The sequence below is a fragment of the Saimiri boliviensis genome, chromosome 1 (assembly GCF_048565385.1).
Source record: "Saimiri boliviensis isolate mSaiBol1 chromosome 1, mSaiBol1.pri, whole genome shotgun sequence".
Classification (NCBI taxonomy): Eukaryota; Metazoa; Chordata; class Mammalia; order Primates; family Cebidae; genus Saimiri; species Saimiri boliviensis.
The window spans coordinates 29,094,644-29,122,125 of record NC_133449.1 but is presented as its reverse complement, the minus strand read 5'-3'; the positions used below and the strand labels follow the sequence as shown (position 1 = coordinate 29,122,125).

Here is a 27,482-nt window from a genome sequence, read left to right as displayed (position 1 = left end):
ATCACATTTGCCACACACCGCAACCCTAGATATTCCAGGTTAATGTCTCCAGCTAAAGAGTCTTAACTTAATCACATTAAGTGCCACATAAATAACATTTTCGCAGGCCCTGGGGATTCAGATGTGGCTATCTGGGGGTCTGCTATTCAGCCTACTGCAGATAGGTAACCTAATATGCAAGCTATTCACGAACCCCAACTAGGGGTCAGGCACTGGCTAGGGCTGGGGGAACGCCAAGCTCAAACAACTTGATGGAGGAGATGGGATGATGCACACGTGTTCTGGAGGCAGTCTTCATGGAACCAGCAGCTCTCCAGATGGAGGTGAGGAGAAGGTGTGAGGATTATCACAGGCAGCATCTGTGTGCTGGACCTGGATGGACATCAGGGTTTCAATCAGCAGAGTATGGGGTGCAACATCACATGACCATCATATAACCATGATCCTCTCCCTCACAGAGTCCATGAGAAGAGGCAGAGGGAGAGGCAAAGGCAATTTGGGCCCAGATCAACGAACCTTGAAGGGCAGATGAAAGGGCTCAGATATGATTCCCTGGAAGGAAGTGGGACCTGTTTTCTCACGATCAGGACTTGCAGAGAATGCTCTGCAGGAGGCAGGGCTGACAATGCTGGGTGGCCATCTGCTGTCATCTAACAAACTTGCCTTATGTGGACTACCCTAGGGCACAAGGCCACCTCCTTCCATGAGATGGAGAGGGCACCTTTACAGTCAGAGATGCTGGGTATAAATCCCACATACCAGCTGTGTGACCTTAGATAAATCACTGAACCTCTCTGACCTCAGTTTTTATGCTTGGGAAATGGACCTCAAGACCTGTCTAGCTTCCTCACAGGGCCAGGTGTGCTAAAGTAGATGGAGGAATTCCAAAGTAGACAAGCTGGGCTTTGTGTTAGTTTCAGTGCTATTGGGAAGAGTCCTTTGAACCAGGAAATCATGGAAATTTAGATATTAAAGATCACCTAACCTGGAGAGTTCTGCATCCGAATCAGTTGAGTTTGCTTTGCAGCAGAGATGGAAACGCCCCACCCCGACGTGAGGCTCAGAGAGGCTGGGGGACTTAGCCAAGTGGGGTACTCATTGATCTCCCCCCACTGCCCTGAGCACGAGGTGGGTGTAGCACCAGCTACGACCGGATGGAGCTAGAAAACAAGGCCAAGGGTAAGGCAGGCAAACTCGGGGCATTGACCCAGTTGAACCCTGCCTGCTCATCTCCACAGGGGCCAGAGGCTCCAAACTTGACATCAGCCAAGAGCTGAGTAGCAGCAGGCGCCAGCCAGGCCCTTGTGAGGTGGTCCCCGGGCAGAGCCCTCCACTTGGTCAGGGAGGCTAAATCAGGCCGGCCTTCTCCTTCCTGACTTTGGGGCCTGCAAAGATGTGAGTGGTTACAGGTTAGTTCATGATCAAAATGCATTGCTCTTAATCCAGAAATTAATAACTGTGCATGTTCATTATAAACTGTTCCCCTCCCTTCCCCCTCTGGATAAAATTAATTGTCTAAGAATTTCAGACTGGAGCAAACCTTAGCAATCTAGTAGAAATCCCTCATTTGACAGAGAAGGGGACAGGGATCACAGAGAGAAGGGACATGGTCAGCCTCACACAGCCAGGCAGGTTAAGCCAAGTCCAGATCACAGGCCCGAGCTTGCATGATTGTGTTCTTTGCATTAAAGTGCTGCATGTTTCTAAAATCTTCTCAATAAGTCACTCCAGTGATGGAACCTGGGGTCATGCACTAGACCAGGTCCACTTCTTGGTACCCCAAATTTGACCTTGAGGGTGGAGCTGTCTGTGCAGGTGAGATTCCACCTGGAGGCCATCTGCTTTGCACACTAAAGCCATGGGTTTGAGGACCCCTGAGGGGGAACGTCACCTAGGGAACATGGACCACTCTGCTGCTCACCATCCTAGAAAGTGAGATATCCCAGCAAGCCATGAATGAGCATGAGGGGCTTTGACTCCTCTCACCTGCTGGTGTTGACCCTGGGTGTGGCCAGATGAAAATGCAGATGTCTCATTCAGGCCTGGGGATGTGAATGGCAGGGTGGGATAATGCTGTCCTTGCAGCCTGCCCATGGGACCAACCCATCAGGCCAGCTGGTACCTGGGGTCATGCAAACTCACCATGGTTGTGTGTCTGTGTGCTCTCCAGGAACATCCCCCGGCTCCAAGATGGCCCTGCAGAGCTCCTTCACTTGTTGGAACGGGACAGTCCTCCAGCTTGGCCAGGCCTGTGACTTCCACCAGGACTGCGCCCAGGGAGAAGACGAGAGCCACATGTGCCGTGAGTAGATGGGGCTGCCCCACCCTGCCCCAGCCCTGCCCATCCCCGAAGCTCCTCTTGTGCCCATTATCCCGGGCATGAGAGCATGGACAGCCTTCCTGACATCCAATAACACTTGTGACTCCTCTCATGGCAAAGCCACACAGTCTTCAAGAGGTAGAGCTAAGATTTGTGGTCTAGAAATATAAGTCTGCAGTCGCGTAAGTCAAAAATCAAACGAGGTCTTGTAAATGATGCCATCAGCATCCTCAAGGCACAGAGAAAAATGTGCAGGATAAAGCCCAGCTCCAGTGTGACACTGAAAGCCCTCCATGACTAGACTTCCCTCAGCTGCCAAGCCTCATTCCCCACCTGCCCCTCATCCTCTCCCTCCTCCATGCACCCCAGCTCTGGCCGTATGAAACCACTTTGCAGGTCCCTCGTGCTGCTACGGCTTGCTTACATGGTCCCCGCTTCCCTTTGTCGAGTCACATCTACTTCCAGACTCGCCCTGAGTTGATTCTTTCAGAACGCCTCCTCTGACCGTCCCCCACAAGTACCCTTGGTTCTTCTCCCTCTGGACCCTTCCCCCATAACGCAGTAGATCTATACAAACATCGTCGCTGCCATGACTTTTTATGAATAGCTTTGAAATAGAATCCATATACAATTCACCCACTTCGAGTGTACAATTCACTGTTTTCCACATAGTCACAAGGTTGTTCAACCATCATCACAATTTAATTTTAGAACATTTTTATCACCCAAAAAGAAGCCTGCAGTATCTCTTCCTGTTTTGCTTCAACCCCCCTGCCATTAGCCTGAAACAACCACTAATCTTTGTTTCTATAGATTTGCCTGTTCTGGGTATTTAGCAGCCTATGAGGGGCGCACTTTCTCCGTATCTTCACCAACACGTCATATTATCTGTCTTTTTAATTTTAGCCATCCTAGTGGGCATGCATCCATTATATTTTATGGAGGTGATTTCCACGTCTCTCTTCCTCTCTGTTTGTGGGTTGAGTCTGGTCATCTTTCCCGTAGCAGTACCTCTCATGATTCCTGGCACAGCTTCGGCGCTCAGTGAATCTTCACTGATTGAGAGGAAACAATGTGTTGGGCAACTTGGACTCCACAGAGGAAAACAAATTGCTGAGGCCCCGCTGGCAGTCGGGGCAAAGTAGACTCCCAGCTGGTGCTCCTGCACTTGAACGTGGTGCTCCCCGCAGCTGTCTCTCCAGAAGTAATCACTTCAGAGCCTTTTATGTTTTTGCCACGGAAACCACCAACACCTGCAGAATACCTACAGGGAGCTGGAAAATGCGCCAGATCCCGGAGCAGAGACGAATAATTCAGCATCTGCCCTCAGAGCACTGACAGCTTCACATGGGGGCGGGGAGTGAAACGGAGCCCGGATTGGGGAAGGACAAGGCAGAATGGTGCCTGGGGTGGGCCCCAGACCCGGAGCAAATGCCTCACCTCCCAGATATGCAGATCCCACTGGCCTGCAAGAAAGTTTCCAAAATACCTTTTAAAACAGGGCCCTCTCTGCCCCCAGTCATCTAGACTCTTTATGGGGGGCAGGGAAGGTTTTCTTTATTCTCATTTAAACGAAGCAATAAAGACATCCATTTCCCAATTTTTTATACTTCATTTTTCTTTTTCTTTTTCTTTCTTTTTTTTTTTTTTTTTTTTTTTTGGAGACAGAGTTTCACTCGTTACCCAGGCTGGAGTGCAATGGCGCGATCTCGGCTCACCGCAACTTCCACCTCCTGGGTTCAGGCAATTCTCCTGCCTCAGCCTCCTGAGTAGCTGGGATTACAGGCACGTGCCACCATGCCCAGCTGATTTTTTTTGTATTTTTAGTAGAGACAGGATTTCACCATGTTGACCAGGATGGTCTCGATCCACCCGCCTTGGCCTCCCAACGTGCTGGGATTACAGGCTTGAGCCACCGCACCCGGCCTACACTTCATTTTTATACCAAACTTTCAAGTGAAGTTTCCAATTATTATGGAATTGTTGTGTGTTTTTAGATAAAACTCGGCAAAGAGTTACAGGGAAGGGCTTTGCTTGGCCCGCTCTGTTCCGCTCCCGGCCTTTCTCACAGAGTTCTCACTACACGCATGGCCCAAAGTGAAGCCACCCTGCCCACAGTGCCCCATTCAGGGGCCTGTGTGTGTGTCTCTGTTTATTTGTATCTGTAGCTTTTCCAGCAGTGCCTCTGAACAGTGTGATTTCACGACTGCCTTTTTCAAGTTTTTTGATACCCACTTCCCAGCTGGGACACGGGTTGGGCAGGCCATGCCCTGATTAACATTTGGGAAAACGAAGGCACAGACAGAGCAATTGACTTGTTCAGGGTCACACAGCATGTCAGAGACAGAGCTGTGATTAAAGCCCTGAGCCTTCAGGATCCAGCCGATTACTACGGGCTCAGGGCATTTCCCAGCACTCCAAAGCTTACCGTTATTGGTTCCTGGCCAGCTCCAAGCTTCAGGGAAGTCCACTTCAAGTACTGAGGGCCAGAACCTGGGGCCCAGAGGCTTTTTCAGCCACCTTTGAAAAGCAGCTCTGACAAGCTCCGAATAACCCCCCACCCTGGAGAACACCCTCACTGTGTGCTTGGCTACGGAAAGCAGTTGCTGGGAGGGAAGTTCAGTTCAGGAGAGTTATTCCCACTCGGATCTTGGCAGCACTCTTAGAAAATATCCTTTTTCTTATTTGTGTGCCTCTTCCTCTCTGGCATTTTTGCTGTTTTCCCCATCACGCTAATGTCAAGTCTGAAAACCATTCCCATGAAGATAACAGCAACAACACCTGTTGAGCCTGTGCTCTAGGAGTCAGGAGCTGCTCTTAACACTTTTCAGGGATGAACTTGCTTCATCCTTGCAACGTCCTGTGTGATGCTATTGTACCCATCTCTGCGAGAGACGAGGAAGCTGAAGTTCGCGGAGTTTAAGTGGTTGTCCGTGATCAAACTGACAGCCAGCGGCTGAGCAGTGATGCAGTCTGACTTCAGAGCCACCCTCTGAACCACTGCAGGCTAAACTCTGTTTCACAAGCTTCCAGCATTTAGCTAAACCTAGTCACAGATATACCAAGGATGAAGGGGCCAGGAAGAGACAGGAAGGATCAGGGCTATGCTACTGCCTTTCTCTAGGGGTAGGAGGGTTCAGATCATCGGCCTCCCCGTCTGGATCTCGGGTTCCTCAACTGTAAGGTGATGCCTACTCACACTCTGATGTCTGAGAAACAAGGGGAAGTGTTTGGAGCAGCTCCGGGCACACAGTAAATGTTAGCCAGTATTATTCATGTTATTGTTTTCTTCATGGGGATGGTTTCCAGAATCAACACCAATATCAGAGGAAAGTACTCTTGACTATACCCGCTCTTTTCCAGGTGGTCTGGAACCTGTTAAAATGTCTTCTCTGAGCAGGTGTTCACACTGCAGCTCTGTTGGGGATGGCCAGGTCCTCTCAGGAACCTTCCAGAGGGTCATTCATCTTGCACCAGGGTAGTTGACCAAACTCTGCCATGGTTGGAATTTGGAGGGAGAAAGTAGGTTCCATTTAATCAACTCCCCCTACCAAAGGGCCAGCCTCAACTCCCACACCTTCCCAGAGGGAGTCCCCTGCAGACGCTGAGGCTCCAAACAGATTATCAGACTCAATCTGGGCAACGTTACTGGATCTTTTTGGAGCCTTTAAAAATTCTAAGAGTTGTCCAGGATGAGTGTAGGGCCTGAGAGGGAGGTGACGTTCCCTTGCCCTTTTCTGTCCAATTAGGACACTCACCTGTTCATCATACTCTCTCCTCCAAACCCACACCCCACACACTACTCGCGGCCCCCTCTCCAACACGGCCACTTCTGCGTCTCTAATTAAACATCCCCAAATCCAAGTGAGACATCCCAAATGCACCGAAGGGGGTCTTCTCGACTCTCTGTGTGTTCTGACCAATGGTCTTAATGGCATGTGGCTCCCCAGAAAGGGGCCAGGTGTCCCCACTTCATTCCCTGGACAAGTCCATGATCCACTGGGTATTGCTAACAGGTCACTTTTCCCCCATGGACTTGATAATCTCATCTGTGTGCTAAGGATACTCTTCCTGCCAAGCAAAAACAGGGTTTTAAAAGTGTATTTCCTTATCGTAAAATAAAACATACTGGTTGTAAAATACAGAAAATCTAGAAATGTGCACAGGAGAAAATAACTATTGCCCATAATCCTCCCTCTCAAACATTCAGAGATAACTGTAATATTTTGATGTATTTCTTCTAGCATTTTTTTCCCATGACTCTATATTTTCAAGAAAATGTATAGCACATATTTATCAAAAATGTTAACAGAGTTGTCACGCAGGAAGGAAAAGAAGTAGTGTCATTTGGCCTGGAGTTTATACTTGGCAGCTCCCACAGCTGCTGCTGAGGTCACAGCTCCGTGACTCTACCAGTTTGTCTCTCTTAGAGTGGAATCAGGTGTCATAATTGCCAAATGTTGCAGGATTGATTGACCTATCCACAGCGCGATTTGGCCATCCAGCCAATGAAATAACTGGCTGCAGCCCAAGAAGGGGGTTGGTTAGAACCGAGCTTCTCCAAACTTAAGGTGCACAGGAGTCGCTGGGGAGCGTGTTAAAAATGTAGATTCTGATTCAGGGGGTTGGGGCAGGGCCTGAGATTCCAGGCATCTGACAGATTCACAGGTGATGAGGCTGCAGCTGGTCCCTGGACCATATTTTGAGTGTCAAAGAATTAGAGGATTGAGCCCACTCCCATTTTGTTCAGCAAATAAGTTTTGAAGTCCTCCTATCTGCAAAGCACTGAGTAGGAGCTTGGGGCAAATGAGAAGAGAAAAGGTTAATCAGAGGATGAGTTGATACCATTAGACCCAACCCTGTGGGCCAACCTTTTGCTCAGCAATTGGCCTTAGCAGCGATTTCCCAGTTGCAGCCAAATCCACAGGGGTCTGTGTTCTGACTCTTAACCTTAACCCCACCAGCTTCCTCAGGAGTGGCTTCTGGCTGAGCACGCTGCCTTGATGACTTTACACTCATGGAAATCCTCTGCTCCCCTTCCTCCATTTAGGGTTTTTTCTTTCTTTCTTTCTTTTTTTTTTTTTTTTTTTTTTTTGAGACGGAGTTTCGCTCTTGTTACCCAGGCTGGAGTGTGCAATGGCGCGATCTCGGCTCACCGCAACCTCCGCCTCCTGGGTTCAGGCAATTCTCCTGCCTCAGCCTCCTGAGTAGCTGGGACTACAGGCACGCACCACCATGCCCAGCTAATTTTTTGTATTTTTAGTAGAGACGGGGTTTCACCATGTTGACAAGAATCGTCTCGATCTCTTGACCTTGTGATCCACCCGCCTCGGCCTCCCAAAGTGCTGGGATTACAGGCTTGAGCCACCGCGCCCGGCCCATTTAGGGTTTTAATTGCCGCATCAGAGAATGCTGATGGCTTTCTACATTCCTGTCCATCCAAAATGCATAGGCAGAGCTACCACATATGCAGGCTCCAACAGGCATTTCCAGAGAGCCAGCCAGGGACTTACTGTCAGGTTCAGCCATACTCTGATGAGTTAGCTCCGTGTTAGGTGTGAATGACAATTAATAACACTACCACCACTTTACATTTGTACCTCTCTGGCTGTTTACAAAGTGTTTCCACACTCTCTCCCCTACTTTATCCTCAAACCAGCTCAGTAAAATAGACACTAATGTTGCCCCATTTTACAGATAAGGAACCTGAGACTCTAAGGAAGAAGTGACTTATGTAAGGTCACACAGCAGGAAGTGGTAAGGCTAGAACTAGAGCCCATATGTTCGGATTCTAGTGCTGCTGTGATACCAATACCCATGATCCAGGCTCAGTTCTCTCCCTTTTCCTCCTAAAAGGGTAAGAGAGAGTGACACACTGTGCAGCTCCCACCTCAGGCTGGCTTCCTCCTTCCTCCAGGAATCCGTCACCCACTGCAACCTTTCATTGTGGGCCTTGGGTTTTGTTTGTTTGTTTTTGTTTGTTTGTTTGTTTGAGATGGAGTTTTGCTCTCGTTGCCCAGGCTGGAGTGCAGTGGTGCAATCTCAGTTCAGAGAGGTGCTATCTTTCTTCAGATTTCTGAAGACCTACATGAATTCCAATAGTAGAGACAAAACCAACGCTCGATGCCGTAGTGTGTATCTCACTTCAAGAGAAGGAAATGCATGGTTTTTTTGTTTGTTTGTTTGTTTGTTTTGTTTGTTTTTTTGAGATGCACTCTCACTCTGCCACCCAGGCTGGGGTGCAGTGTTGCAATCTGGGCTCACTGCAACCTCCGCCTCCTGAGTTTAAGTGATTCTCCTGCCTCAGCCTCCCGAGTAGCTGGGATTATAGGAGCCCACCACCACACCCAGCTAATTTTTGCATTTTTAGTAGAGATGGAGGTTTCACCACGTTGGCCAGGCTGGTCTTGAACTCCTGACCTTAGGTGATCTGCCTGCCTTGGCCTCCCGAAGTTCTAGGATTACAGGCATGAGCCATTTTAAAACTCACTTATAAAGGACACTCCATGAGAAGGTCACTTCCAGCCACCAGTGGGTTTCTGCAAAAGAAGTAGATGTGGGATCCCTTGAGGGGGGAATAAAAAATAAAACAGAAAGTTCTTCTTAGCTTTGGGATTTTTAATCAGAGAAACATGTGGGGCTTGGGGGAAATGATTTCTTCAGGGGGGTATAAATGGGAAGAGATGCTCAAAGTCAGTGACAGCCTGTTGTAATTTATAATTCTGCCTCTGTGTGAAATGCACAGAGAATTGGGGGGAAATGAGTAATAATTCACTAAGGTGCTGTCACAGCCAGGAAGCGTTAGGCCCCTCTTTGTCAGCCTGCTGCTGCCAAGAAGGCTGAGACGGAGGAAGGACATGCAGTGCTGTGGGTCTCAGCTACAGAGCTTCTTTCATCCTGCGTGGAGACAGGCTTCTCCGCAGCTAGGCTGGGAAGTGTTAGATGCCATCAGAATTGCTGGGAATAGCCCACTAGCTCCTCAGGGCTGAGCACTTTTCCTGGAGCCATGCTCAGAGTGAGCTGGAGAAAGTGAGCTCTCTCTCTCACCCTCTTATCCTTCCCTCTTCCTTCTTGGGCAGTTGAGAGATGCACAGTCTAGAAAGCTGACTGTGGCCTCTTCAATGGGACCTGAGATCAGTCTGATGTAGAGAAAAAGATTGCATGCCCTTGTGCTGAGCCCACAGATGATATAAAGAGACCCCAGTGACTGGGATTGTTTGATCAGGATAGGCTAGATCATGCTGCAGTAATAAACCCCAGATTTCAGTGGCTTGGGATTAACATTTACAGTACCCATCCAATGAAGATGGGAGTGGGAGGGGCCTCTGCTCCACAGGATCACTCAGGGACCTAGGCTGGCGGAGGCTCCTCCATCAATATAGTGTCACCCTTAGGAACAAGAACTCTCATTGGTTGTTTCAGCAAGGGAATAGAGAGACCAAAGATTTACACAAGGGCTTTTTGCAGTCTTAATTCAGAAAAGACACATCAATTCTACTCACATTTCATTGGACAGAGCACATCATATGGCTTCCCTTAACTGCAAGGGGACTGGAAGATAAAGGAAAGCAAATGGAAAGTTTTGAGTCTCTGCAGATGGTAATTTGGTAGACCCAGGCAAACCCCCAGCCAACAGTACCACAACCACCACCACACTCTTGACACTGAGTCAACCATTAGAAATGTAGTGAGCTATACATTGGCTTCTCCTGAGGTCACATGCATGGTAGATTGGCACAAAGAGCACAGAATTTAGAAGCAGAAGATCTGGATTTGAGTCCTAGCTGGGTTACCTGCCTGCTGTGTGATCCTGGTCAGGTTGCTTAAGAATTCTGAGCCTCTGGTCAAGGTAGTTCACACAGCAGCTGGGCAGAGCCCACAGAAGCTCAGCAATGCCTCTGCTGGCAGACTGTGACTAGACTATCTCTGTGCAGGGCAGGGCATCATGAAAAAAGGCAGCAGCATGTCAGGAACTTATAAATAGAGCCCGACCTTCCTAGAACAGAGCACCTAGGAAAAGAGGTGGTTATCAGTTCAGCTGGATCAGACTTAAATGTACCTGCCCAGCAGATCTGCACAGAACAATGGAACTCCCAGCACAGCACTTAAGCTCCTATAAGGCATAGACTGTCTTCTCAAGCAGCTCCCTGACCCCTGTGTACCCAAAGAGACACCTCATAAAGGAGAACTCCGGCCAAAATCTGGCGGGTACCCTTCTGAGATGAAGATAACAAAAGAAGAAACCGGCAGCAACCCTTACTGCTCTGCAGCCCCCATGGGTGATCCCCAGGCAAGCAGGGTCTGGAGTGGACCTCCAGCAGTCCTGCAGCAGAGGGGCCTGATTGTTAGAAGGAAAACTAAGAAACAGAAAGATATAGCTTCCACATCAACAAAAAGGATGTCCACTCAGAGACCCCATCTGAAAGTCACCAGCTACAAAGACCACAGGTAGATAAATCCACGAAGATGGGAAGAAACCAGCACAAAAAGGATGAAAATACCAAAAACCAGAATGCTTCTCCTCCTCCAAGGGATTACAACTCCTCACCGGCTAGGGAACAAAGCTGGATGGAGAATGAATCTGATGGATTGACAAAAACAGGCTTCAAAAGGTGGGTAATAACAAACTTCTCAGAGCTAAAAGAACACATGCTAACCCAATGCAAAGAAACTAAGAACCTTGAAAAAAGGTTAGATGAAATGCTAACTAAAATGAACAGTTTAGAGAAGAATATAAATGACTTGATGGAGCTGAAAAACACAGCACATGAACTTTGCGAAGCATACACAAGTTTCAATAGCTGAATCAACCACACAGAAGAAAGGATATCGGAGATTGAAGATCAACTCAATGAAATAAAATGAAAAGGCAAGATTAGAGAAAAAAGAGTGAAAAGAAATTAACAAAGCCTCCAAGATATGGGATTATGTGAAAAGACCTAATCTACATTTGATAGTTGTACCTGAATGTGATGGAGAGAATGAATCCAAGCTGGAAAACAGTCTTCAGGATACTATCCAAGAGAACATCCCCAACCTAGCAAGGCAGGCCAACATTCAAGTCCAGGAAATACAGAGGACACCACAAAGGTATTCCTCAAGAAGAGCAACCCCAAGGCACATAATCGTCAGATTTATCAGGCTTGAAATGAAAGAAAAAATGCTAAGGGCAGCCAGAGAGAAAGGTCAGGTTACTAGGGAATCCCATCAGACTCACAGTGGATCTCTTGGCAGAAACTCTACAAGCCAGAAGAGAGTGGGGGCCAATATTCAACATCCTTAAAGAAAAAAACTTTCAACCTAGAATTTCATATCCAGCCAAACTAAGCTTCATAAGTGAAGGAGAAATAAAATCCTGTACGGACAAGCAATTGCTGAGAGATTTCATCACCACCAGGCCTGCCTTACAAGAGCTCCTGAAAGAAGCACTAAACAAGGAAAGGAACAACCAGTACCAGCCACTCCAAAAAACGTACCAAATGGTAAAGACCATCGATGCAATGAAGAAAATGTGTCAACTAATGGGCAAAACATCCAGCTAGCATCAAAATGGCAGGATAAAATTCACACATAACAATATTAACCCTAAATGTAAATGGACTAAATGCCTCGATCAAAAGACACAGACTGGCAAATTGGATAAAAAGTCAAGACCCATCAGTGTGCTGTATTCAAGAAACCCATCTCATGCAAGGACACACATAGGCTAAAAATAAAGGGATGGAGGAAGATTTATCAAGTAAATGGAGAGCAAAAAAAAAAGTAGGAGTTGCAATCCTAGTCTCTGGTAAAATGGACTTTAAACCAACAGAGATCAAAAGAGACAAAGAAGGGCATTACATAATGGTAAAAGGATCAATGCAACAAGAAGAGCTAACAATCCTAAATATATACATATCCAATACAGGAGCACCCAGATAGATAAAGCAAGTTCTTAATGACCTACAAAGAGACTTAACTCCCACATAATAACAGTGAGAGACTTTAAGACTCCACTGTCAATATTAGACAGATCAACCAGACAGAAAATTAACAAGGATATCCAGGGCTTGAACTCAGATCTGAACCAAGCAGAACTAATAGACATCTACGGAAATCTCCACCCCAAATCAACAGAATGTACATTTTTCTCAGCACAACATTGCACCTACTCTAAAACTGATCACATAATTGGAAGTAAATCACTCCTCAGCAAATGCAAAAGAACTAAAATCATAACAAACAGCCTTTCAGACCACAGGTCAATCAAATTAGAACTCAGGATTAAGAACCTAACTCAGAACTGCACAACTTCATGGAAACTGAACAACTGGCTTCTGAATATTGACTGGATAAACAATGAAAAGAAGACAAAAATGAAGATGTTATTTGAAACCAACAAGAACGAAGACACAATGTACCAGAATTTCTGGGACACATTTAAAGCAGTGTCTAAAGGGAAATTTATAGCAATAAATGCCCACATGAGAAGCAAGGAAAAATCTAAAATCAACATCCTATCATCAAAATTGAAAGAGCTAGAGGAGCAAAAAAAAAAAAAAAAAAACCTCAAAAGCTAGCAGAAAACAAGAAATAACTAAGATCAGAGCAGAACTGAAGGAGATAGACACACAAAAAACACTTCAAACAATCAATAAATCCAGGAGCTGGTTTTTTGAAAAGATCAACAAAATAGACCACTAGCCAGACTAATAAAAAAGAAAAGGGAGAAGAATCAAATAGATGCATTAAAAAACAATAAAGGACTTTGTGAGGCCAAGGTGGGTGGATCGTGAGGTCAAGAGATCAAGACCATCCTGGTCAACATGATGAAACCCTATCTCTACTAAAAATACAAAAATCAGCTGGGCATGGTGGCACACGCCTGTAGTCCCAGATACTCGGGAGGCTGAGGCAGGAGAATTGCTTGAACTCAGGAGGCGGAGGTTGCAGTAAGCTGAGATAGCGCCATTGCACTCCATCCTGGGTAACAAGAGCAAAACTCCATCTCAGAAAAAAAAATAAAAATAAAAAAAATAAAGGGAACATCACCACTGATTCCACAGAAATACAAACTATCATCAGAGATTACTACAAACAACTCTATGCACATAAACCGGTAAACCTGGAAGAAACGGATAAATTCCTAGACACTTGCACCCTCCCAAGCCTAAACTAGGAAGAAATTGAAACCTTGAACAGATCAATAACAAGGGCTGAAGTTGAGGCAGCAATTAATAGCCTACTAACCCAAAAAAAGTGCAGATCAAGATGGGTTCACAGCTGAATTCTACGAGACATACAAAGAGGAGCTGGTACCATTCCTTCTGAAACTATTCCAAACAGTACAAAAAGAGGGAATCCTTCCCAAATCATTTTATGAGACAGACATCATCCTGATACTAAAACCCAACAGAGACTCATCAGAAAAACAATACTTCAGGCCAATATCCATGATGAATATAGATGCAAAAATCTTCAATAAAATACTGGCAAACCAAATGCAACAGCACATCAAAAAGCTTCTCCATCATGATCAAGTAGGCTTCATCCCAGGGATGCAAGGCTGGTTCAACATATGCAACTCTATAAATGTAATCCACCACATAAACAGAATGAAAGACAAAAACTACATGATTATCTCAATACATGCAGAGAAGGCTTTTGACAAAATTCAACAGCTCTTTATGCTAAAAGAGGTATCGAAGGAACATATCTCAAAATAAAAGCTATTTATGACAGACCTACAGCCAACATCATACTGAATGGGCAAAAACTGGAAGCATTCCCTTTGAAATCTGGCACTAGACAAGGATGCCCTCTCTCACCACTCCTATTCAATATAGTATTTGAAGTTCTAGCCAGAGCAATTAGGCAATAACAAAAAAATAAAGGGTATTCAATTAGGAAAGGAGAAAGTCAAATTGTCTCTATTTGCAGATGACATAATCATGTATATTTAGAAAGACCCTATCAACTCACCCCCAAATCTCCTGAAACTGATAAGCATCTTCAGCAAAGTCTCAGGATACAAAATCAATATGCAGAAATCACAAGCATTCCTATACATCAGTAACAGACTAACAGAGAGCCAAATCATGAGCAAACTGCCATTCACAATTGCTACAAAGAGAATAAAATACCTAGGAATACAACTAAGGATGTAAAGGACTTCTTCAAGGAGGACTGCAAACTACTGCTCAAGGAAATAAGAGAGGACACAAACAGATGGAGAAACATTCCATGCTCATGGTTAGGAAGAATCAATATCATGAAAATGGCCATACTGCCCAAAGTAATTTGTAGATTCAATGCTATCCCCATCAAGCTACCAATAACCTTCTTCACAGAACTGGAAAAAAACACCTTAAACTTTATATGGAACCAAAAAAGAGCCCACAATAGCCAAGTCAATCCTAAGCAAAAAGAACAAAGCTGAAGGCATCACGCTACCTGACTTCAAACTATACTACAAGGCTAAAGTAATCAAAACAGCATGATACTGGTACCAAAACAGAGATATAAACCAATGAAACAGAACAGAGGCCTCAGAGGCAATGCCACACATCTACAACCATCTCATCTTTGACAAACTGGACAAAAGCAAGCAATGGGGAAAGGATTCCCTATGTAATAAATGGTGTTGTGAAAACTGGCTAGCCATGTGCGGAAAGCAGAAACTCGACCCCTTCCTGACACCTTACACTAAAATTAACTCCAGATGGATTAAAGACTTAAACATAAGACCTAACACCATGAAAACCCTAGAAAAAAACCTGGGCAAAACCATTCAGGACATAGGCATAGGCAAGGACTTCATGACTAAAATACCAAAAGCATTGGCAACAAAAGCCAAAATAGACAAATGGGACCTGATTAAACTCCAGAGCTTCTGTATAGCAAAAGAAACAATCATTAGAGGGAACTAGCAACCAACACAATGGGAAAAAACTGACAAAGGGCTGATATCCAGAATCTACAAAGAACTAAAACAAATTCACAAAAAAAAAAAAAAAGCCCATCCAAAAGTGGGCAAAGGATATGAACAGACACTTTACCAAAGAAGACATACATGAGGCCAAAAACATAGAGAAAATGCTCATCATCACTGGTCATTAGAGAAATGCAAATCAAAACTACATTGAGATACCATCTCATGCCATTTAGAATGGTGATCATTAAAAAATCTGGAGACAACAGATGCTAAAGAGGATGTGGAGGAATAGGAACACTTTTACACTGTTGGTGGGAGTGTAAATTAGTTCAACCATTGTGGAAGACAGTGTGGCAATTACTCAAGGACCTTAAAATAGAAATTCCATTTGACCCAGCAATCCCATTACTGGGTATGTACCCAAAGGATTATAAATTATTCTCTTATAAAGACACATGCACAGGTATGTTTATTAAGGCACTATTTACAATAGCAAAGACCTGGAACCAACCCAAATGCCCATTGATGATAGACTGGACAAGGAAAATGTGGCACATATACAACATGGAATACTATGCAGCCATAAAAAAGGATGAGTTAGGGTCCTTTGTAGGGACATGGATGAATCTGGAAACCATCATTCTCAGCAAACTGACACAAGTACAGAAAACCAAAAACTGCATGTTCTCACTCATAGGTGGGTATTGAACAATGAGAACACATGGACACAGGGAGGGGAGCATCACACACTGGGGTCTGTTGTGGGGGGCCAGGAGAGGCACAGCAGCGGGATGGGGAGGATGGGGAGGGACAACATGGGGAGAAATGCCAGATATAGATGATGGGGATGGAGACAGCAAACCGCATTGCCATGTATGTACCTATGCAACAATCCTGCATGATCTGCACATGTACCCCAGAACCTAAAGTACAATTAAACAAATAAAAAGGAATTCTGAGCCTCTGCTTTGTCAGATATGCAACTGGACTAATAATACCCATGATGAGGAGTTATTTTTCCTATTTTGTTTCCTAAAGATAAGAAACTGTAAAGCAGCACAGGCATCAGTTAGGGGTTGGGGGCTTTTCTTCTTTATGATCTGTGTCATCAGTCATCCAGCATTCTGGCTGGGGAGCTGTATTACTCATGAAGATAATTGGGTCATGCCTGGCTAATGTGACTTGAAGTTGGCATATTTTGCCTTCAGTGGTCCTGGAAATGACTGCCTCTCTGCTGTCTCCGTAGGTAAACTCCCTGCGGGTTTTTACTGCAACTTTGAAGATGGCTTCTGTGGCTGGACCCAAGGCACCCTCTCACCCCACACTCCTCAGTGGCAGATCAGAACTCTAAAGGATGCCAGGTTCCAGGACCACCAAGGTACTGCTGCTCTCCTCCCTTCTCCCTGGTACCCATCGTCATGCCCGCATAGCCAGATGAGACACTCAGAGCTGGGCTTCACCCCACCTGCAGGGCAAGCTCAGGTGTCTAACCAAAGCTTGCCTAGAGCACTCACAAACAATTCCCTCTCTACAGCTTCTTGAGCTTTCGAATGATTAAATCAGGCCAAGGTAGATGTCACCTTTGGTTACTTAAAATGGGAACCATGAGGAGGGATTAGCAAAAAGATAAGAGCAACAATGATAATAATCCTTCCCATCAACAAGTGTGTGTTGAGGGCCTACTATGTGTCAGGCACGTAATTCACTGAGAGGTAGTGAAAGCCATAGCTCTCTTTAAGACTAGAGAGAATGAGGCACAGGAAGGCCTTGTGTCATTTGTCCCGGGGTTGTGCCCAGGGAACCTCATCCTACAACTGGTCCACCCCCTGTGGCGCAGCCTCTCTGACCATCCCCCCACGGTCACCCCTGATTTAAGTTACTAATGCGTGTCCTCCCCTCTCCCGGGCCCATCCTCCACAAACCCTGCATGTCTGCCAGAGAGCAAAGGGCCTCCACACAGCCAAGAAATAGTCAGTGCACCAGGTTAAGCTGACTCCAGACTCAGAGACACCAGGCTGGGCAGGGTGTGGGATCACAGAGGATCTGTGAAGCCGGCACAGCTCCCAGCGTTGGGCTGCTGGAGAGGCCAGGCTAGCCAGCCTTGGGGGCTGTGCCTAGTGGTGGGACCCGGGCAGGTCCTGGTGCTCACCTCTCCGAAGCATGGGGCTGACGGGATGGGAGCGTTTCTCTCCTTCTTTCCTCTTCCTTTGCCTTCTTTTTGTGGAACTAGAGACCCTCCAATGCTTATTTATTGAACAAAGTAAGAGTTGGTTCAGTCCTCACCATCCAGTAGCATCATTCTTAGCATTCTGTCTGTAGAAGAAGCAGAGGAGAGAAGTGGAGTTCAAAGCTGGATATGCTCTTCATGTCTCTGTTCCCAGTTTGATAATTCCCCCTACAGCACCCATAGCAAAGAAACATCCAGCCCTATGGAATACCTCCAGTGACAGTGCTCCCGCTGCCTCCCAGAGCAGGCCATGCCATTGTTCCCAATCACGGATTAGCTTTTCTTACCCGGAGGCAAGCTTCACCTCTCCGTGACTTTTACTCATTGATCATGGCCTTTGCTCCCTGGAGCCCCACAGCCTCTCTCAGCAAGGCAGCCCTTCAGAAATCTGAAGGCAACAATTGTGACCCGCCTGCCTGCAAGAGGGCTTTTCTGTCCCCAGTCACATAATGCCAGCTCCTTGAATCTCCCTCAATGCCTACTGAGACCTCCTGGTTACTCTGCCCTGTACTGAGAGAGGTAGAAAGGTAGAAAGGAAAGACTAAAGTAATGCTTGGGGTTCTGTGGGCCCCTAGTGTTGTGAGCTCACACTGGAACTCGTACCGCAGCTCTGACCACCTACAAAATGCTCTGCAGAGCCTGGAAGTGTGTAGATGCTTCTTCCACCACCATGTGGGGTTGGGAGCCCCTGTTCTCCCAGATTTTCAGGCAAAACGATGCTTAGAAAATACAAGAAGTGGGTCTTCATGGGCAGGGGAATAGGATGACCTGGGTTCCGGGCAAGGGAGAAGAGGGTGAAGGTCATAGAAACCAGTGGAAGGCCATGCCTGACTGAAAATGGAGCAGGTGGAGCTGGGGAGGCCAGTGCGCTTCAAGCTACTCCTGGGCCATAGGCTAAAGCTGGTGACTTGGAAGATCAGGGATGTGGAAGCCCCCATGATGGTGCTGGGACCTCACAGGCAGTATGGAATGAAATTGTTGGCAGGTGGGCTTTCTTCTCCATTGTAGGCCAGAAACTTGTTTCCTCAAAGATATCCCCAGGTTAGAAAAGAACTGTGCACAGTCCATGACCCCTGCGCCCCTGGCCCCCCAGTCCCTGATAATGGTGTGCTTATGATTCTTTTCCTCTCTCCTAGACCATGCACTATTGCTCAGTACCACTGATGTCGCCACTTCTGAAAGCGCTACAGTGACCAGTGCTACGTTTCCCGCACCGATGAAGAGCTCTCCATGTGAGGCAAGTCTCAGTGTTTCTCTAGTTCTCTAACTTCTCTAACTTCTCCTCCCACCTCCTGTCACTTCTGGGACCCAGATTAAGAAAGTAGCCTAGCTGGCTGGGCTGGTGGTTCTCCTGGGGAGGGGACAAGAGGGCCATCTCCACCATCTCTGCCATCTTCAAGACAGAGCACGTCCATCCACATGGTAAAGCCCCATCTGCCGAGAATCATGCCTTAAACAGCCCTATGCAGCTGCACTGAACTATTTGCAGTAGAACCTTGATTTAATCAAACCCAGAAGAGATTTTTCTGCACATAACAAGGGAGAATAACAAGGATTACAAAAGACTTTCTACAGAATCCTTTTTAAAAATATTGAGCTTGGCCGGGCGCGGTGGCTCAAGCCTGTAATCCCAGCACTTTGGGAGGCCGAGGCGGGTGGATCACGAGGTCGAGAGATCAAGACCATCCTGGTCAACAAGGTGAAACCCCGTCTCTACTAAAAATACAAAAAATTAGCTGGACGTGGTGGTGTGTGCCTGTAATCCCAGCTACTCAGGAGGCTGAGGCAGGAGAATTGCTTGAATCCAGGAGGCGGAGGTTGCGGTGAGCCGAGATCGCGCCATTGCACTCCAGCCTGGGTAACAAGAGCGAAACTCCATCTCAAAAAAAAAAAAAAAAAAAAAAAAAAAAAAAAAAAAAAAAAATATTGAGCTCTTGTAATACATTTTAAATACTAAACATCCTCAAAAATTTGATTTACATAAATTTCACTAAGACGTCAATGGCATTCAGTGAGTGGCTCCAAAGCCATGCACTCAAATGGTTCCTGACACTGTTATCTCATTCATGTGTGGTTGGAGGGACTGGTGCCATGTTCCTTAGCATATGGTCATATTCTTTAGGAGACAATATATGTGCTTAAGACCCCAACATGGCACAGTGATGAAGCTCATGGACTCTCGAATCAACTACCTGAGTCCAAGTCAGGTTCCACCACTGATTGACTGTACAGATTGTTTGGGCAGTTAATTAACCTCTTGGGGCTTCCATTTCCTCACCGGGAAAGCGAGCACACTTACAGTGCCTACCCCAAAGAGTGAAGATTAAATAGATAATGTCCAAAGGGCTTGGAAGAGCATCTGGCACAAAGCAAGCACTGCAGGAGTTAGCCAACAGGGTTCCTGGCAACCTGTATAAACATTCAGAAGGACACTGAGGGAAGAGGAATAGAACTTGAGTCAGAAATCAGACTCTAAGCTCCGAGAGAGCAGGCCACGTCTTGTGCTTCTCCGCACACCCTCGCCGCACCTGCATCAACATCTTGCACATAGTAGAAAACCTGCATGTAGCTGAGATTTGGCCAGTCATTTCTTTCTGGACACTCGCAGGAGACATCCTGTCTGGCTCAGCGTCAGGAATAGCTGTGCACCCTGAGCAATGTGTTTCCTGTCAAGTTGTGGACATCGTGAAACTGACCAGGTTCATTTCTCCTCCTGTGGCTAATAGAAATCCCAGGGAGGTGGTGCTGTGGCCGGCAGCGGGACAGACAACAGGACTGCCCTGCTAAGGGACGCAGGCAGATTCAAGCCCCTCAAGTTTCTCATAAAATATGTAACAATCCTGCACAATCTGCACATGTACCCCAGAACTTAAAGTATAATTTAAAAAATTATACTAGAAAAAAATTAAAACAGAAAACAAATAAGTATGGAAAAGATGTAGAAATAATTTTTGAATCCAAGGAGGGGTTAAATTAAAACCAAGGCTCCGCTTGGCATTAAATGGAATTTCGTGGTATGCAGTTTGTAGGAGTTTACTCCTGGTTTGATTTTATAACTCGACCTTTGCCACTTCTTTCTCACCCTCTTCTAGGCTAGGCTATCCTACTAGATTTTATGTATCTCTGTGAACCACCTTAAATCCTTTTTGGAAGAAGTCTGGGCACAAATAAATAGATTCATTAAATTAAATTGTATTTGAGAAACCACGCTATCTCATGCAGATGGTGGAATTACACAGACATTGCTGATATTTCTCAGGTGTCTGAAAGCAGTTACCTAGAAAGGAAGGCTTTTTAAGAGAACACGTAAGTGAGGACAGATGGTCGGCCCACCGGAGAGGGCAGGAAGATCCTTAAGAGCATTTGGTCTTTAAATTTACTCTTCACCAGGTTTAATATGAGCCAAATTTCAGAAAAAGAAACGTCAAGGTACAAATGATATTATTCTAATACTTCATCATTTTCTAATAACCTTTGAGTTGATCAATAGCTTAAGCAGGTGTTTTGTTTTACTGGCCTGTTTTATTTTTCCTGCAGTCTAATTTGCTCTGGGCTGTTTCTGCTATTTCCTGCCCTTTTCCAGAACTTGGCTCAGCAGGCATAATGAAGGGAAGGGAATAAGTCCATTCCACACTCACATTATTTTTATTTATATATATTCATATGATTTCACATTCAGGTTTTCAGACCATTCGTCTAATACTGATGGGCCTTTGAATTCCCAATGTTGGGAGAAATGTTTTTATCAGGAAAATAAATAACCAAAGTAGAAATATGCATTTCTAGATGTGTAAGCCCTACCATTTATTTTATGTGAATCCTAAATGCAGAAGGCAGGAAGTTGATTTCCTCCTCCCAGGCAGGCTAAACCCCAGTGGCAGAAAAAAAATGGATATTGCATTTCTCTGGGGGACTATGTGAGGCTCAGTCAGAGTTTTCATACCCCACCAACCATGCAGAGGCCTCTGTTGCATATGGAGCTCAAGTGTAGGAAGGGGGACACAAGACAGAGTCTGGGGGACAGGGTCTGATGAGCATCAGGCCCACAGGGACTGGCAGTTGGTCCCGCTGAGCTCCTGGGCTGACGCCTACCACAGAGGACCTTCTCCAAACCCAGCTCAGTCCTGGTCTCCGGGAAGTTAAAGTAATTGTAGAATATCTCAAGAAACACCCCAATCATCAGTGGATTCCCTTAGACGAACTGGTGTCATCTTCGAGAATTTTCTGAAAAATCTGGAAGTGAGCTCACCAGTAGTTCTATGTTTCTCCAGTCTCAGTCACCTGAAAAACGTAATAAATGCCCCACCCTGAACCTACTGAATGGTATCGCTAAGTGTGGGGCCTTGGGCTCTGCATTTTTAAACCCCATCCTCAGTGATCTGGAGGTGCACTGAAACTTCAGAGCTATTGGTCGGAGGTGTTATGCCAGTTGTGACTGAAATCCATTCTGAGCCCATGCAGAGAGTTTTCCTCCCCTGCCTGTGGCCCCAGATCGCGTGATGTCACTTGTCTTTTAGAAGGATGAGTCAGAAAAGGGATGAGAAATGATGGAGGCAGGGGGGAAGAGAAGCGGATGGGAGGGCATATGGAACCAGGTCAGGAGCCCCCCGTGATGGAGGCATAGCCACTGTATACCTTTGTGCTAATCCAACTTCCAGGGCATACAGAAGCCTGCCCCAGTCCCACCTCCTCCCTCCAGGCTCCTGCAGCCACCACTGCCGGCCCTTGCTCACTACCGCGGCTGCCTCCTGTCTCTCTGCACAGTTGCACATGGGGCATGAATATTTAAAGACCTCTGCCTCACCCAGCCACAAACAAAAGAGAACGTTGTGGTTTTGGTTTTCTCTTTTTCTTTCTCCTCTCCACCACAAGCTCTTCTCTGTGGGAAACGGGGGAGCCACTTACAATGTATTCTGATTTTATTTTTATTTTTTCTGAGCTCCAGTTCAAATAATTAAAGTTGCCACCGGGGAGGGAAGGCTTGCAGTGGCTTTCATGTGCTCACTTGCTGTCAGACCTGCTCGAATCCACCTCGGCTTTGAGACACCCGCGGATGTGTCTGGCATTGCAGCCGCTGGTAATAAAGAGCATGGCAGAGTGGCGGCCGACGTCACCCTAGCCCCCTGCCTTTCACACACCGAGTAGCCTGAATGTCTCAACAAGCCCCATGTGGTTTGAAATTCTATTTTATTTGAATAGCCTGCTTGTGACTAGAATAATTTAAACCATGTTCTCGGGCCAGAACAAGGCCTAGAGGGAGTAAAAATGGACTTCCCTCATTTTCTTTCCCCTCCAAGGCATGGAAGCAGTTTTCCTTGTATGAGCTACAGGAATGCAATTTGATCCAAAAGTGAGATGGGACCCCCGTCAGTTTGTGGTGATCAGTTCCTCAATGCTGGTTTTCCTCCCTAGCCAGAGATGCAGTCGCTGCTGCCCTCTTCTCGCACATACATATGTACACACAAACACACACACACACACACACACACACACACGTGTGCACACACCCATTGGGATCTTGTGACACAGCTGGACCTTTCCACCCCTGACGTCACCTCTAGCAATAAAAAGAAGAATCAGGTTGGCCAGGCGTGTTGGCTCACCCCTGTAATCTCAGCAATTTGGGAGGCCAAGGTGGGCAGATCACTGAGGTCAGGAGTTCAAGAACAGCCTGACCAACATGGAGAAACCCTGTCTCTACTAAAAATACAAAATTAAATGGGCGTGGTGACACATGCCTGTGATCTCAGCTACTCAGGAGGCTGAGGCAGGAGAATTGCTTGGACCAGGGAGGCAGAGGTTGCAGTGAGCCGAGATCGTGCCACTGCACTCCAGCCTGGGCAACAAGAGTAAAACTCCATCTAAAAAAAAAAAAGAATCAGGTTGGATTAGCTGTGGGGAGCTGCTGTGATCTAGGCTGAAGCTGACCAGAGGACCCCTTCCACATCTACATGGGCCAGCTGACCTGCAGAAAAGGGGACCTATCCTTTGCGTCATTAAAACCAGCAAATGTAGCCCAGAGGGACATGAGGGGAAGACACCATGACCCCTGGAATTGCCCTTGGCCATCCATCCCTGAAGCCTTTCTCAAAGCCCCACTGAGAAGGAGTGCCTGGTACCCAGCAGGAACCCGAAGACAGGGAATTTTTCTGTAAATTTCTCTCTGGCTGATTTTGTAAGACTTTTCAGGGTGCTGGTGATCATCTCTGGAAATGGGCCTGTCCTTCCCTCCTGGCTTTCAGTGTGACAGAAGCAGGGAAACTGAGAGGCAGGCTGTGCTGATTGGGCTTGTTGAAGCTTGCCACCAACCTCAGCAGCTGGCAAATAGGACTCTCAAGATGGGGACGAGAGAGGTACTTTTCTGACTGCTGTGTTTTTTAAGTTTATTAAACTCAGTGGCAAATATTCTGCGGAAAGTCAAAAAAAGGAGGATAAGAGTAATAAAACTGAGTATCAGATGGCATGAGATTGAGGGAAAACAAAAGCAGAAGGGGTCTTCCTTTATCAGCCCCCTCCAAACTCTCAACAAGGTAGGAGCCAAGGGGAATGAGCAGAACTATTGAATTCAGCTCATTTTCCAGAGCAGATCCTACGTATCAGGGGCTCCCCATCCAGATCATGAAATTTACCGAAAGACCCACAGCTAATAAACACAAGACCAAACCCAGATCTTATGACTCTGAGCTTCATGCTCTTCCTGTCACACTGCCCCGCTGGGGAAAGATAGAATCTTCTCAGCTTAGGGAGAGTTGAGAAGAGCCTCAAAAGCATCAAAACAGCACCACTCTCACCTGACTCAGAGCCCTCCCACCAGCACATCTCTGCAGGCAGGCAGGGATTCTCACCCCATTTTGTAACCAAAGAGTTCTCCAGTTCATCTCTCCACAGCCTGGGAGAAGTCACTGGTTCTAACTCCTGAGCCACCAAGGGGACGCTGCCACTCACCTGCAGGACTTAAATGGAGTTTGTCCATTACGTGGGCCCCGTTCTTGGCCCCAGGTGGTCCAACTTACTTTAGCAAATCAGGAAGGAGAAGCCATTCCAAGAGACCTCATGGGCTTGATCAGAAATAAGGTTGTTATTTCCTGGAGCCAGTTTACCTTCTGCACAGAACGTATGACCATCTAGGGAGAAGAATGTTGTATCCTTCCCCTGTCCAGGCTGACTGGTGGAAGAACAAGCAAGTCCCTATCAGAGGCTGTTGGGACCAGCCTCTCTCTGCCCATGCACAGCCAAGCAATGCTACCCTTTGTGGTGTTTATAGAAACGCTTTTCATACATAGTTGGGGCCCAGTACCAAGCTAGAGGGGATTTCAGGGTAATAGTATCTCTATCTCCCTCACTAAACCCAAGTCCCTTTGGTCAAGTAATTTGGGGACCAAGATACCCATCAGGCAGAGTTCCCGTGGGTGTCAGCCCCATCTCTTCTGATGCTGTGACATCTCTGCAGTGACGGAATGTGCCTGAATTGGGAGAAAGGAAGTCCAGCTCTAGGTGTCAGTCCTTGTCTAAATTAAGAGCAGATCCAGCTAGTCTTGCTGGGGATTGTTTTCACACATGCTGTTCTCTGCACATTCCTCTTCCTGTGTTGGGTACCATGGTCAGGACCCCAAGCTAGCATATGATTCCTCTAAGTTGTCCACTCTCTGCCTAGGAGGACAGAATGTTGGGCTTAGCGGAAAGCACAGAGCTCCTCTGGCTCCCACAGGGTAACGCTGACACCTGGAGCAAGTCAGAGCAGGCTGTTGGCTCCAGGTAGAGCTGCCTCCTCTTGCCCCACAGCCCAACAGCCATGCCATCTCCCGTGACCAGAGGAATTTGGCTAGCCATATGGGGCCAGTGCAAAAGGAGCATCCCCAAGCAGCATGGTGCTGTGGTAAGGGCAAGGTCTTGAAGTCCCTTAGGAATTGATGGAAGCCCTTCACTTTCTAGCCAGGAGACCTTGAGCACAGCGCCCCACTCTTCCCAGCTTCAGTATCCTCTCCAGGGCTGTCAGGAGAAACAAGGGAGAGGAGATGTGAAAAATGCCCAGCCTTAATCTAAACACTATTAGGTGCCTAAAAATGGTAAATGTGGTTTCTGCTACTCTGTTGCAGCCATTACTATTATTGTCTTATTATCTGACTTTATCATGATTCTGAGACCAAAGCTGGAGCCTGCCCTCTGCAAGGAGCCTGAATCTGGAGGGTTTGGCTCCTGCCCTCCCCGGGGTACCTTGGCAATAGTGGGGACAGGGGTGTTGCCCACCTCAGTGGCTGGAGCTAGGGGAAGTTTATGCCTTAACAGCAGCAAAAGGTCCCCTGCCGCCCCCTCCAGCATCTCCACCAGCTCCTCTCCCCAGCCAGCATGGGCATGAGAGCTTCCGCCTCCATCTGCCAAAAGTCCCTTTGCCCCACTGCCCCATCAGCAGACACCTACACAGAACAATAACCCCATACCTTGATACAGTCCCAACATGTTAACTGAGGGGGCTTCCCTCACATCACCCCCATCCCCCAGGGGAGATGATATTGCCACCCTTTTACGAATGGGGAGAGGAGGCTCAGGAAAGCAGCCTAGACCACACACAGCTGGCCAGCAAGGCCACACAGTGTCCCCCAGATGCAAGAGCATCTCCACTTTCCCCAGGGGAGCTCCTGGGGGTGGGACAGCTGCCATCAACGAGGTCACCCAAGGCAGGGAGGAAGTCTGATGACACGGTCCAGAGCAGAACATCACAAGCCAGACTTTTCTTTACAAACCTCTTTTTTTAACTTAAAAATAAATGCCAATTCTGTATTTTATTCCCTAACATGCCTAGTTCTTTGGACACAAAAACATGCCTCATTACTTACTATTGAGTGGCTAACATTCCAGGAAGGTACACCCTGTTTGCCCTACGGCTTCAGGTACCCCCAGGAAGAGCTAAGTAGTGTATGTGCCCCTCCTCTAAGAAGCCCACAGGAAGAGGTCCCACCCTCACTGCCTTTTTCTGATGCCCCAAGGCCTACCCACCTTTGTGATCTCACTCCATCCCCCAAGTCACAATTAGGCTCATAGATGATGCATTTTGAAGAGCACCTGCCCTGCCTTCTTTGGCCCTTAAGTCAGCCTCAACTACGTCTGTTTGTCCCGCATCAGTCACGCTGTCCCTGGTGCTGAAACCTCAGAAGGGCTGAGCCCTGGCAGCTGCTAACACTGCCGGTGATGGAGACAGTAACCTCAGAAAGTCTTTAGCTGAGGTCTAGGCATGCGTAACTTTGTATTAGAGGGCAAGGGGGAGGAAGCGGCTGTGGTTCTTCAGGTATTTTCCAAATGGCTTTTTCCAAAGGCTCCCTGTGTGAGAGATTTGGGCCCCACTTCCAGTGTCTAATGACAACCATCCAGACACGCGTAATAACATCACTATAATGAGAGTCCCTTATGTGTCAAAGCTTACAGAGCCTCTCCACCTCCCATGGCTATCCTGTGAGGGGTTGAAATCTTCCCTGTTCTTCAGATGAGCCCTTGAGCCATGGCAACAAGGCACTTGATTGGCTGGATGCACACAGGGACACCCAGTGGGAGGGATGAGTGAGGGAGGGGCACTGAGGGTCCGCGGTCAGGTGGTGAACCAGCAAGTATTGATTTCAAACCTGCCCTGTGCCCAGCCATGTGGGGAGACAGCCATGGGAAGCTGGAATCTCTTTGGGGTGTTGATTCTATAGGAAAGTTAAGAAAACTTACATTCAGTGTGAAAACTTCTGGTCTCCAGGTCAATTACAAATGACTTGGCTGTATTACATGAAAAAACAAGCCATTATTCTTAATCAGGGCCCTCAAACACTCTAGCTCTTTGCACTCTAGTAGAAAGACGCCTTCACTTAGTCCAAAGCTGGAGGAAGGGACCCTTCATATCGGTAAAGCCAACTAAGGGTGTAATTTTCAAGTATTGATTCTCTAGTATAAGGCTGGCACTGTGCTAAGCATTTCACCTACATTATCTCATTGTAAAAAAAAATTGTTACCCCCATTTATTGATACAGAAACTGGAGCTTAAAGAG

General features: G+C 46.8%; 1 protein-coding gene across 1 annotated transcript in view; it reads left to right on the top strand.

Moving 5' to 3' along the window:
* ALK (ALK receptor tyrosine kinase) overlaps positions 1 to 27,482 on the top strand; it is a 769,803-nt gene that overhangs the window by 605,324 nt on the left and 136,997 nt on the right. Inside the window, exons 6-8 of the mRNA XM_003941519.3 lie at positions 2,171 to 2,302; positions 16,480 to 16,611; positions 18,597 to 18,697. Coding sequence (XP_003941568.3) covers positions 2,171 to 2,302; positions 16,480 to 16,611; positions 18,597 to 18,697 — 365 coding nt within the window. The remainder of the gene's footprint in view (positions 1 to 2,170; positions 2,303 to 16,479; positions 16,612 to 18,596; positions 18,698 to 27,482) is intronic.